The sequence below is a fragment of the Trichosurus vulpecula genome, chromosome 1 (genome assembly GCF_011100635.1).
Source record: "Trichosurus vulpecula isolate mTriVul1 chromosome 1, mTriVul1.pri, whole genome shotgun sequence".
NCBI lineage: Eukaryota > Metazoa > Chordata > Mammalia > Diprotodontia > Phalangeridae > Trichosurus > Trichosurus vulpecula.
The window spans coordinates 413,327,017-413,341,552 of NC_050573.1; the positions used below are offsets into that span (position 1 = coordinate 413,327,017).

Consider the following 14,536-nt stretch of genomic DNA (forward strand, 5'->3'; position numbering starts at 1 on the left):
AAACTTAATTTCTCCTTTACTTTATATCCTGCTCTATTGAGGAGCTATGATCCCTGGTGACTAGAAATAGATTAATGTGGCTTTGTTCCTTACCTTTGTCATTAAATGAAAATAATAAATGTTAAAAATAGTTTTCATGTTAATCTGATTCTCAGAGTGTAACAAAGAATAAAAACCATTACTTACTGTTTTATTCATATTCCTTCAAGAGGAAAAAGTCATGTCCAGAGTGACATTCTGAGAAATGAATCATTCAGCCAAGCTTTAGGTAAAAGGCTTATGGACTGCTGTACCAGAAGGGCATGTGATAAACTTGGTGGAATGTCATTCTAAAAAGAAGGTATTGTAAGATTATATGAGCAGAGCCAACAATGAAGGTCCTAAAATGTACGTGTGAATTTGTATTGACTCATAAAATAGACGTCAGATCACTCAATATAGATGAACTTACAGCCTCCTGACTAAATGCAGAAAAATATTGTTTAGTTAAATTCAATTAAATACCAGCACACTTTGATAGAAGTGTTATTAATGATGACAATGCTACTAGTACTTGAGATGAAAAGGATAAAATGTTATTTTTTCAGTAAGCTTTTATGAAGAAGTGTCTAGGAAGTATAAGGCACTGAGATGGGCACTAGGGGAATAGATAGAAAGGATAAATATACCACAGTCCTTGCCCTCTAGAAGCTTTCTCTTGGGGCTTGAATGCAGAAATGCCAAGAATATCAATAGATCCTGTTGCCATTTGTGCAAATATCTGTTTATCCTTGATACAGTGGAAGAAAGGACAGGCTTTGGAGTCAGAGGACCTGAGTTCAAATCCATGTTACCTACTTACTGCCTGTGTGATTTTGGTCAAATCAGTTCATGTCTAGGAGCCTCAGTCTCATCATCTGCAAAATGACTTCTAAGGTCTCTTTCATCTCTAAAACCTATGATTCTGTCATCCAACCTGAATACTAACCTCTCTCAGTGCTCTAGGCAACTCTCTAAGACCACAAAGTTCAGAGAATTTGCCAAGCCATACTGGGAGAAGTAGTTTCTATATCAGTGAAATAATAAAATCACAGACATAGCCATCATCATGTTTGTCATCATGGTCCGTGTCTCTGTCTTTCTATTTTCTTCTCTATTTGTGTCTCTTTGTCTCTATCTCTTAGTATCTATCTGTCTTTGTCTCTGTCGCATATTTGTATACTAACTACTACTCAAACTTCCAAAGTATGGTATGAACTGTGAGAATTAATGATAAAGATTGGAAACTGTCTGAAGGAAGGAGAAAGAATGGGTAGTTTCAGGTACCTGGGTAGACAAAAATCAGAACATCGCATACAATAAATTTCATTCTAAATTTCTTGTTAGATGTGACTAAATTGGAAGCAGGTTTAATTTACGTAAGTTATTTATCACACTTAAAGGCGATTGAATGCTTGAATGAAAAGCATTTATTAAGCCTTTACTTTGTACCAAACACCATTCCAAGCATTGGGGTGACAAATTGAGATAGTCCCTGCCTTCAAGAAGCTTACCTTCATTTTCATTTAATCAGCACTTATTTTCTCTTACCGTATCCCCCTCTACCTTAAAAGAAAAAAAAAGAGAAAAACAAAACCCCTGTAACAAATATGCAAAGTTAAGTAAAACAGATTTTCACATTGCCTGTGTCCAAAAATGGGTGTTTTATTTTGCTTCTTGAATTATCCACCTCTCTGTCAAGATTTTGAGTAGCATAGTTCGTCATCAGTACTCTGGTATCTGGTTAGCCATTGCAGTGGTTAGAGTTTTGTTGTTTTTATTGTATAAATTCTTCTCCTAGTTTGGAAGGAGCTTACCTTCTAGTGGGGGAGACAATACTTATAAGGGATTAGTGCTCAGGAAGGGAGTTGTGGTCTGGGAAATCACAAAAATGATGAGGGCAATGACAGAGAAATCAATTGTCATTCTCTTTCTGCTGGCAGTGGGAGTATCAATTTCTTAAAGCAAGAGTTGGAAACCTGTGAGGTAGGATGGAGAAGATCCAGATTGGATAGTTGAGAAGTAATAAGGCAGGGAAAATGGATGGTATCAAGAGGGAGCTGCTTTGTTCCAGGAAATACAGAGTTGTTTGACTTTGCCAAGGCTTGGCTCCTGGTGGTCTAGTTCAGAGGATGGAGGAACAGTTCAGCAAATTCCTACGACTTGGCAAAAGATTCCTTGAAACTTAATCAGGAGTTTATCAATACAAAGTTCATTAAATGATATAGTAAAAAAAAAACTACCATATTTTAAAAAAAGATACAGAAATGCTGTTCAGTGATTTATTAATTTTTCTGTAACAATCAGAATCATAGAATATTAGATCTGGGAGGGACCTCAGCTACCGTCTAGTCCAGGAGTCCTCAACATTTTTTTTTTTAAATCATGGACCCCTTTCACAATCTGGTGATGCCTGTGGACCTCTAATCAGAATAATGTTTTTAAGTACCTAAAATAAAGTAGAGGATTACAAAGGAAATAAATTCTATTGAATTGCAATAGTTGTTAATGAAGTTCATGAATCTCAAGTTAAGAATCTGATTTCCAGTCCAACTCCTTCCTCAAAAAGAATCCCAACTATAATATAAAGAACAATTGACCATTTGCCTCCTGTTGAAAACTTCTTGTGAGGGAGATTTTTGTGTTTCTGGTTAGACATTCCATTCTTTCTATTGTAGTAGGTAAGGGGCATTATATTGTACCTCAGTGAAGGCATTTTTTCATGGGGGGGTAATAGATTGTTACCAGGGCTATTTTCTTAATCATCTCTATGTAACTAATTCCTATATATGTGCTTAATCCCTAAACACATGTCTCTTCTGAAGTTTCATATTATACTTCTGTATGCATATTCACTATTTACTCCTAATGATCTTGTCACCCCAAATGCTACCTGTCTAAAATGACTCCATTATCTTCATTTTCAAATCAGATACGTCTTATAATGTCCTCACTTTTGAATTCTAGATGCTACCACTCCCCCAGTATCCCAATCGTAAAACCTCCATTATATCTCTACTACAATAGACTTTTATTTCAAAGGATCATAGATTTAGAAGAGGAAATAAGTTCTATCATGTCCAGCCCCATCATTTTGCAGATGAGGAAACTGATGCTCAAAGATATTAAGTAAATTTCCTGTGGCCTCACAAATAATAAATGTCATGTCTTTTTTAGCTAATCGGTACTGAACATCACTGTCATATTAATCTTAACTCATTGCTTTGATTGTTGTCATTCTGGGAATGAAAAACACCCAGCAGTTCTCCATTGCAAAGCAAATATAGTCTAACCTTCTTAAAATAACTTTCATGCCCCCCTATAATTTGGGCCTAAATTACCTACCTAAACTTGTTCCCAGATTATCTATCCACTTTGCTCCAGCCATATTTACTGATATAGTTGCTGTAACTAGTTTCTTTTTTCCCTTACTTTGACTCTCTCAAAATCCTCTAATGCCTACCAAAATATGGTCAAAGGCCCAATTAAAATGCCTCTTTATTTGTGAAATCTTCCCAGATTATTATAGCTATACACGATCTCTAACTCTTCTGAATTTCTAAAGCACATTCTTTTTTACAACTTATATGGTACTTACTATGTGTGTTATGATGAGTATCCCTAGAGAAATGATAAATTTTTAGAGGGCAAAGACTATATCACATTTTTTTTTGTATCACACACAATGCTTTTTATAGAGTAAGTACTTCATAAATGTTTGGTGAATGAAAAAAAATAAAAGCATTCCCAGTGAAATATAAGGTCTGTCATGTTTACAAAACCTAGAAAAGCTTCAGGTATGGGCCTAGTGACAGACTCTATCTGTTATACAAAGACCAACATAGCTTCAAGCTGAGGACATTTGTATAAGTTGGCTAGTAGTTGATGTATTTTTTTTTTGATGTTTCCTCAGTCCTTTGGTGCCCTTTATTTCTCCAGTGCAGATGGCAAAATAGTGAAAAAGTTGGTAGCCAAGACTGGAGGGCAGGAAACATTTTTTTTTTGTTTGTTTCTGCTAAATGAAGGGTGCTTTATTCATAGAAGGGGATAAAAGAGGTGGCAGAGTTGGTCTTGTGCACTCAAATGCTACAAAATGATCCTTTTCTGGAACACTTTGTTATCTCATCTCCCTGTGAGCTAAGCAAAGGGACCACCATGGATGTCATTACCATTTATGTACCAATATCTTACAAGTTTTATGAAGAACTTTGACAAAATCCTCCCAACTGACTGACCACATATCTTGAAATTATTTCAATGTGCAGGTTGGCACAAAGCACTATAATGAAGTCTATGTTAGAGCCTAAGCTTTAGAAATGAAAAACAAAAAACAAAACTGAGAGACCAAAGACCTGTAGATTGGCTAGGTGGCAGATGCTTATAAACTATGATGATTTTCATCAAACTGTATGTAGTCAGTCTATTTACCAGTTGTAGTCAGTTTCGAAGACAAAATCAATTAGGGTAAAAATGACAACGTATATTATTATAGCAACTGGAGCCCTACCCATTAAAAAAATAACACTGTAGAAACCCCCCAAAATGAGAAATATAAAGACATGAAAACACCTATCATCAATTTCTTTTTTTAAATTTAGTTTTCATTTTTAGTTTACAACATTCAGTTCCACAAATTTTTGAGTTCCAAATTTTCTCTCCTTCTCTCTTCTCCCCCTTCGCCCCCAAGACAGCATGTAATCTGATATAGGTTCTACATATACCTTTGCATTAAACTTATTTACATAATTGTCAAGTTCTAAAGAATTATGACTAATGAAATGATTCATGAGAAACAAGAAACCAAAAAGAAGAGAAAAAAAGAGAGTAAATAGTTTGCCTCAATCTGCATTCAGACTCCATAATTCTTTCTCTGGATGTGCATAGCTTTTTCCATCATGAATCTTTTAGAGCTGGCTTTGAACCTTGCATTGATGAGAAAAACCGAGTCTATCAAAGTTAGTCATCAGAGATACCGTGTGTCTATAATTGTGGATAACATTCTCCTGGTTCTGCTCCACTCACTCAGCATCAGTTCATATATGTTTTTTCCAGGTTATAATGAAGTCTGTCTGTTCTTCATTTCTTGTAGCACAGTAGTATTCCATTATATTTATATACCACAACTTGTTTAGCCATTCCCCAATTGATGGGCATCCCCTTGATTTCCAGTTCTTTACCACCACAAAAAGAGCTGCTATAAATATTTTTGTACATACTGGTCCATTTCCCACTTGTATAATCTCTTTGGGATACAGCCCTAGTAGTGGTATTGCTGGGTCAAGGAATATGCACATTTTTATAGTCCTTTGGGCAATTATTCTCCAGAATGGCTGGATCAGTTCACAAGTCCACCAACAATGTAACAATGTTCCAATCTTCCCACATCCTCTCCAGCATTTGTCATTTTCCTGTTTTGTCATGTTAGCCAGTCTGACAGGAGAGTTGTTTTGATTTGCATTTCTCTAATCAATAGTGATTTAGAGCATTTTTTCATATGCCTGTAGATATCTTTAATTTCTTCCTCTGAAAACTGCCTGTTCATATACTTTGACCATTTCCCAATTGGGGAATGACTTGTATTCCTATAAATTTGACTCAGTTCCCTGTGTATTTTAGATATGAGGCATTTATCAGAGATACTAGTTTATCACTGATTTCTTTGGGAAATGTGTTTGATGCAAATCAATCAGAACAACAAGGTGGATGAAACAGCCCAGAAACTGTCCTGTAGAGTAAGCATTTGATCAAGCAGAGAATAAACAAGTAAACACTTTATCAAGCATATTGATATAGCAAGCAGAGCAGTTATAAATCATTATGGAGGTCAGTGCAAGGATCATAGAAGTCTTCCATGAAAGCAGAAAGCAGTTCAGTGGAAAACAAGCTTGAAGTGAATCTTGCTAAGCCAAATCACTGGTCCCAAGAGCACTGGCAAGTAAAACTCGGACAAGAAATATACATGAAATGGAACATATCAGCCAGCTTGTCTGTAGTCAACTATGGTCATCAATGATTGATAATTGAACTATCATTTCAATATCTGAACACCATGTAAGGAATGCCAATGGCACTTAAGAAAATTAATCTAGGACCTGATCAGATACATACAGAAATAAAAAATCCATTCTAAAGGTACTAAGGGATGATTTTTCAAAATATCTTAAAGGGGTATAGTGAGTTCTGCTATAATAGTTGCTTGCAAAATAGAAAATTTATTCCAACGCAATTGATGTATTAGGGAACATTTTGAGCATAACACAAATTTTGAATTTGCTTGTAACTCAACATCCTGAGCAAGATACAGTGAGAGAACACAGAAAACTCCAAACTTTCATAATAACTTACAAGCTACAACCCTTAGGATACCCACTTCCAGAAGAAAACTTTTGGTCTTTGTCAAGGCAGAGTGCCCTATTTATTGTATGTCTTTCTAGTGCAGTGGAAGTTGTGGGTGAAGGAAGGCTAACTCAAACTCTCCCTCCTACCCCACCTTTTGGCATAGCCCAGGTGTTAGAGTTAAGATCCACAAAGGCAACATCTTCCAGGCTATTGTGTGAGAGCCAGGCATAGGTTGAACAGCAGCCCACGGTAGACCCTGCCATTATTTATTATAGTATTTATGTAGTATATAAAATGATACTTCTGTTTTTATTATGTTGCTATCTTTTATGTGTCACTGATCTAGTATTTAAGCACTGCTTCCCCAGCTCCATTTTCCCCATAAACTTTGTGGTTTTTATCGTGGGATTTTACATAGGAGTGGTACTTTTGGGGAATGCATTATTAGTAGACCTGACTGTACTCCAAAACAACAGAAAATATCACAGATGGTACATCACTTTGCTATATAAGTATTAGTTACCTAATACATTCTGAATTGAATTGAGTGATACAATTTCCTTCAAAAAAACAAACCAATAACCCAATAAATACCAATGCTTATGCTTTGCTTCATGTTTATTAAATCTTCATGAGAATATTCTATATTTGCATGCAGAGTAATCTTGATGAATAATTGAGAAAAGAACAAGAAGGCATTTGCAAACAATTTTCAGCAGATTGCATCTTCAGCTGACCATGATGTAGAAAATATAAGATCTCCTATGTTTTTCCCTTAGTTGAATACAAAGTAGGAATGTGAGTTAGTGAGTCAAAATTCATCCTTAAAGATGTTGTTCAAAGAGCAGTGTGTATTTGTGCAGGCCATAAAGCTTGCCAGACACTTAATGTGCCTTGTCTTCATTGGCCATTGCATCAAAACTTGAGATAGATGCTACTGTTTTCCACATTTTACAAATGAGGAAACAGCCTCAATTAAGTGACCTACCTAGGGTCATACAGTTAATAACTATCTGTGTTGAGATTGAAATCCAAGTTTGTTTCCCATGCACATGTTAAAATCATACAGGATTTTCATTAAGTCCTTTCCTGTAAAATCACATAGGAGAAATAGAACGATGGAGAAAACTGTATTCATTTATGTATGCACTAAATACTGAAGATGTTTAGCAGTATCACGGAGGATGACCTATGCAGAGTCCATATGCAAAGATTGCTCAATTGATTGTGAGTATATTTAGGTGTTCCTTATCACATAGAATATTGCAATTTATGTCTCAGGCTCTACAGTTTCCCAAATCCTCAGTGCAATTCATGGTCATTGAAAAGAGTTAAGGGTGTGAATATGTATGTGCTATGCTAACTGGGTAAGAGAATCAATCATGATAATCCATCAGTGCACAGGAATCATACATTTTGAGCTGAGATTTATGACCTTATAGGTGAAATGGCTAAGTGCACCATGAAATTATATTTATTTTTGGTTTTGGATTCACAATGGAACCAACTCTATCAATTCTTCTTCCCCTTCACCTCCAAAGAAAACATATGAGCAATCCTCTTGTTTAGTCAGAATATCCTTAGATCTTCTGTTTCATTCATGACTAGTATGTGTTGGTTTCATTCAGTAATATGTCAGCTCAGCCAGTTTCTACCCAGTGATTTCACACATTAAATATTTGTTGATGTTATTAACAGAGTAATTTCTGCAAACTTCTACCTCCTTCAAAGTTACTCTTGTCCCTTACTCTCTGCTCACATAGTTACCACCCTCATTCCCTCTTCCCTGCATGTTTGGAAGTCTCCCGATTGACCTAAAAGCTGCCAGTCTTTGTAAGCCATATACCACCAAGCTTCCAATTGGAGATCCCTGTTAGTATCAATCATTTCTTTGCTCAAGAAGCCTTGGGTGACTCTCCATTGACTCAAAATATAAGTCCTCATATTTGTCATTTAAAGCTCTTAACCAATCGAGTTATTTCCAAATTATCTTTCCAGACTGATTTCACCTTACCTAACCAACATCATATATTTACTGTTACTTATACACAATTTTTCTGGGCAGCTAGGTGCATGACGCAGTAGATAGAGTTCCAGGCCTACGGTCAGGAAGACTTACTTTCCTGAGTTCAAATCTGACCTTAGACATGTATTAGTTATGAGACCCTGGAAAAGTCACTTTCACTTAACCCTGTTTGCCTCGGTTTCCTCATATGTAAACGAGCTGGAGAAGGAAATGGCAAACCACTCCAGTATCTTTGCCAAGAAAACTCCAAAGGGGTCAGGAAGAGTCAGACACTACTGAAATGATTGAATAACAACAATACACAATGCACCTCTTTTCAGATTCCCCTGGCTGTTACTCCTCCCCCTCCTCAAGTAACTTCATATACTTTGTATTTATTTATCTCAATAATTGTTTTCTTCCATTTATTCCTCCCATCTTCACCCCAACCTAGTAGAATGTAAACTTCTTGTGCACAGAGGCTGTTTCATTTTTGCCTTTGTCTCCCCAGTGCCTGTCATGTACTATACTAGGCACTTAATAAAGACTTTTTTTTTTAATTCTCTGTTAGGAGCTTGGTCTTATAAGTTCTAAATTTACTGATAAGTATATCAAATTAGTGATAAGCATATTGGACAACTGTTTTGTACCATTGTTTGTCTTTATTTGAACTCAACATAAATGAAAAGTAATCACTCCCTTTATGAGTCCATTTCAAGTGTTACACATCTCATTGATTTTAATTGCCAGAATAGTACCATTTCCGAATCTCAACATTCTTGTAAAAGAATTCTTGACTATTGTAAAAGGGACAAATTGTCTGTCTTTATAATCTACTACTTTTAGCACAGAAGGAGCTGAGACATGGTTTCAAGTCTAGTCTCAATACATGAAGAAGCAGCTAGAACCTTTATTTTAATAAGGTCCAGTCATGTATGTTTCTATTGGTTTCCAAGGAAATTTGAGTAATCCGTGTAAATGTCTAATGATTGAAAGGCAGTAGCAAAGTATGGTGTATGTTCATGGAATAGAGAGGCTTTCAAAGGAAAACAAATCTAATGGAGATAAACTAAAGAGTGTTGAGTGTGTGTGTGTGTGTGTGTGTGTGTGTGTGTATTAGTGTATGTATATATACATATATATTATATATATATTTACAACTTTACATAGATTGGTCACAGCTAAAAGTAGGAGTGCTGGTTCTCATTCCAAATGAAGAAATACAGTGACAAATTTTGAACTATTTCTGTTTATATTTAAATTTTCACTTAATAAGTATTTGTTTAGGTAAACTGTTTTCACTATTAAGAGACTTTATATGAATGCTATTTGCATTTCCCAAGAATAATTTAATTTCACAATCCTTAATTTACACTAGCAATATTTTGGGCCCAGTTGACCTCTATGGTCAAGAAAGAAGTCCTTATAGAAAGGAATTTTTTTAAAAAGGTCTTTATAGAAGAAATGTGCACATGAAGTTCAGTTCATGATTTTTTTCATTGTTCTTCCATATTTTGGATATTGTTTTATTTTTTGAGAAAAAAAAAACTGTCTAGTTTAAATCTGGGAATGAGGACAGATTTATTTCATGGAGAAAATCTTAGCATGGACACTTGTTGACTAAAGGGAATTGGGGAGGGAAAATCCAGATATTTGAAGTTAGTTACAGCAGTCTATTTTATTTTGTTGGTCTGCCTTGTCAGAAGTGACAAATCAACGTAATTAATTGACAAAATAAAATAGTCTCCTAATTGGAAAGGACTTTGAGTACTATCATTAATATACCTGAATGATTATGATCCTGGTTCTGGGAGGAACCTCACTATCTCCAAGACAACCCATTCCATTTTGGGGCAGCTCTAAAAATCAGGAAATATTTCCTTAAAGTAAAGCCTGCTCAGTCAGTTTACTGGCAATATGTTATCTTCTTCTGAACTAGCATGGTTCTTACTCCTGATCATATGGGATGATATTTGGGAAGGAGAGCTATAAAGCATCATAGATCATGTGTTAAATGTTGTTTTTAGTTTTGGGTGCCACACTTTGGGGAAGGATCTAGACAAATGGGAGCATTCAGAGGAGGGCATCCAGAATGGTGAAAATCCTTGAGGTGATGCTATATATGGATCAGGTAAAGAATCCAAGACTGTTTAGCCTAGGGAAGAGAAGACTTGGGGAATTGGGTGAAGGTGGGCATTCAGATATTTGTGGAAGAGGGATAAGATTTTTTTTTCCATTTGGCAACAGAGGGCAAAACTAGGAACAATTAATTCAAAGCTGTAGAATGCCAGAGGTAATAGACTCTATGTAAAGGAAAACTTCCTTTCCTAACAGAGCTATTAAAAAATGAATTGGACTATCTTGGGACTGGGATATGCTGGTTATCCCTAGGTAGTGAAGGTCATCAAGCAAAGGCTGAATTACCTTTCTTAGGACATTTCATAAAGTGGAGTGGATGAAATTTGTTTTTTAGGAACAGATTAGAATAAAATGGCCTTTGAGGCTCCTTCCAATGCTGAGGTTCTGTGATTCATATCCTGTTTATCTGCCTTGAGTGAACTTCTGCCCCTTTGCCCTTCACTCTCGCATGTCTTACCTGCTAGATATGCCCCCATCATATCTCAGTATTCCCTAATTTAACTTTTTTTTGTGAATAAAACCCCAGACTTATCAAGCCTTTGTGGTGAAACTATTACATAAAAGCATTTGTATTAAATCAACAAAGTAAGCGAGATTGCATAAACTAAATGCCCTAGGTCATCGGAAGAGGTCATTAGGTATATAGATTTAATAGGAAGATAAGAGGATCACTCTAGATCATTGAGAAGGAATTCCATTTTCTGCTAATTTTAGTTTGATGCTGTCAAATTTGTCATGCTCTGCAATTTATAGGACATTTAAGGGTAGTAAAGAAAAGACAGGGGCCTATGTTAATCTGTGAAGCTCTCTGATTACATCTTTGATTCCCTGTTTTTAAGTTAATTACCAGACCTCTCTGAAGCTTCTATCCTGAAGTCATTTTTTATGGGGAAGAATTAATTCACCACCTATTACTCACTGACTATTATCATGGGAGCTTAACAGATGTATTCAAAGTAAACTTCCTGTTATCTTAGTGAGTTTATTTAAGGAAATGAACTATTCTGAAATAAAATTACTTCTGAATCAGATGATTCAGAAATTGTCCATTATAGGATACTGTGCAAATTTTATGGATTTTTTTTATGGCTAAAGTTCAAAGAATTACTTGTACTTGAACTGTACCTTCTTAATTTAGAAAGTATAGAGTAAGATCAGAAAAGACTGGATCAAATCTATAATGAGAGCAAGATACAAAAAGAGACAAAATGGTAAGCACAGAAGGATATATGTGTAGGGCTGAGGAGAGGAGGGAGAAAAGGCACAGAATTAATGGTGAAATGGTAAATAAGGTTAGAGCAAGTCAGGCAAAACAGAGAAGAAAAAGGGTATAGTTAACTTAATTTCTATAATGTTGAGAAGCCCATTACTGGAATAAGATTGAAATTCAAAGGTAAGGTGTGAATAGGTATGTGCTCTGCTAACTGGGTAAAAGAGCTGGTGAATTTTATGGTAGGGTAAAAGATACAGGGGTACATGATTGATACTCTCAAGTGCAATGAAGAACACTGCTAATCAATCTTTGAAAATAAGGAGGGGGAATCAAATGGCTGAGAAAATGGAAAAATGGTTTGTCTCTTTGGTGATTTGAACATGCATATCTGCTAACCATTCTGGAGAGCCATTTGGAATGATGCCCAGAGGGTTATAAAACTTTGCATATCCTTTGATCCAGCAGTACCATTACTAGGACTGTACCCCAAAGAGATTAAAAGAAAAGGACTTAAATGTATAAAAATATTTGTAGAAAATCTTTTTGTGGTGGCAAAGAATTAGAAGTTGAGCGGATGCCCATCAATTGGGGAATGGCTGAACATGTTGTGCTATATGATAGTGATAAAATACTATGGTGCTATAAGAAATGATAAGCAGGGTGCTTTCAGGAAAAACCAGGGAAGATTTACATCAACTGACGCAAAGTGAAATGAACAGAACCAATAATACATTGTGAACAGTGACAGCAATATTGTATGATGATCAATAGTGAATGACTTAGTTATTTCTTCAGCAATATAACAATCCAAAACAATTCTGAAAGGCTTCTGATGAAAAATACTATCCACTCCCAGAGAAAGAACTGATGGTGTCCGAATGCAGATTGAAGCATAATTTTTTTTTTACATCATCATCATCATCATCATCATCATTTTGGTCTGCATTTTCTTTTGCAACATAGCTCATAGAGACTGCACATGTATAATCTATATCAAATTGCTTATCTTCTCAAGGAGGAGTGAAAGAGTGAGGAAATTTGGAACTCAAAATTTTAAAAAATAATTAAAAAGATTTTTGTTTAGGTGTAATTGAGAAGAAATAAAAGAAAAATTATGTAAAATTAAAATATAATGTATATCTGGAAAAAAAAGAAGTGTACAGGGTGTCCCTGAAGTCTGGACACATAGACAAAAATGCTTTTTTGAAATATTTGGAATATTGACAGACCTTAGTTCCCTTGACTTCTTTTTCTGGGGTATGCTAAAGGAGAAGGTGTACTCAATGAAAATCACAGATGCAACACACTTGATTGAACTCATAAAGAGTGAATTGATGGCAATGTGGAGTTATTACATCAAGTTCATGTAAATCTTGCAAAGCGCATCAACCTTTGCGTCACAAATGATGGAAATCACACTGAAGATGTTATTTGTCAATATTCCAGTTAAATAAAATGTTGCTGAAAATTTCATTCATTTCATTTCTTAAAAATATGCATTTTTGCCTGTGTGTCCAAACTTTACAAACACCCAGTATATCTGGGGGGAAAAGGTCCACTGAACATTTTTAAAATCTGAATTATCTTATTTTTCTCTGTGTGACATTCAATTACAAAGTAAGTTCCTATGCCATTAAAATACTTTCTTTAAATATTCGTATTTTCCTTGTTTCACTTTTTAGATATGAAGATGGTCAAGTAGGAGATACAAGCATCAACACTCAAGAAGGAGGCATTCATAAAGAGATTCTCCGGGTAATTGGTAACCAAACTGCGACTGGCTAAAGGACCACTGTGGTTTCCCTATCATGATTTGAAAGCCTTCCTCGGTTTCAAAGCTGGATTTTGAACTGAAGAAGATGAAAAAAAAATTGTTATTATAAACCAAATTAACCCTTTGAATACTGATTTTTTCTTAATCTTTCTAAGTCTCATTGAAATACCTAAAATGGTATGCAATTTACCAACTGTAGGGGTATGGAATCTAGTAATAAAATTCAACAGCACTAAAACAAAAGTTTGGGCTGCTCACAATAAAAAGATTTAAAAAGGAGTTTTGTGCTGATATTTTTATATTAAACTCTTTAATTGGACATTTTGGTATTATATACCGGCATTTTAAATTTAGGTTAACCAAAATAGAATAAAGAGAGAATATTTTATAATGGAGCCTTCATCTATACAGGATACTTTGCAATAAGTTATGTTTGTACATTCTAATGTACTATATTTATTAGTACTATGGAACATTAGAATGTCATGGAAGGGATGTTACTTATCCTAGTTGGGTTTTTTTTGTAATACAAAAAATAACTAGGATTTAGATGCAGTTCCTTGCCAAAAAAAGTGAGTGTATATGTGTTTTGCATATATATGCATATATGTGTGTGTATATCAACATGACTATAAATATATCTATACGTGCACATACGCATATATGTGACTACACCGATGGTGCAAATGTAGGATCCTATCCTCATCCTGTACGAAGACATAAATGTCAATAATCAGTAAATCTAAATCTAAACAAGATATGAGCCAACTCCTAGGCCCTTCATTGGAATTATGGCTAACTTTTCATTGAAAATGTGCATGTGTACAATGTTTCTAGTTGCCTATGTTTTATACAACAGGCTAAAGAAAATATTGTACATATTCAGCTCCCAGTATGTGAAAGTTCATCATTTAAATTTCACCGCCATTTTGGGGGTATTAATAAATTTCTACATGAACAAAATATAATGCTTAATACTTAAAATTTGATGATCATTTATTCAAAATCAATCCCTGAAAGTTTAAGCAGTGTTATTATTTTTTTTTTC

The 14,536-nt window shown here is 35.1% G+C and overlaps 1 protein-coding gene across 1 annotated transcript in view; it reads left to right on the forward strand.

Annotated features, from left to right (window-relative positions):
• The window catches only part of PARP8 (poly(ADP-ribose) polymerase family member 8), a 221,780-nt gene extending 207,806 nt beyond the window's left edge, over positions 1-13,974 (forward strand). Inside the window, exon 26 of the mRNA XM_036742146.1 lies at positions 13,397-13,974. Within this exon, the coding sequence (XP_036598041.1) occupies positions 13,397-13,499 (103 nt within the window). The 3' untranslated portion in view covers positions 13,500-13,974. The remainder of the gene's footprint in view (positions 1-13,396) is intronic.
• The last annotated feature ends 562 nt before the right edge of the window (positions 13,975-14,536 follow it).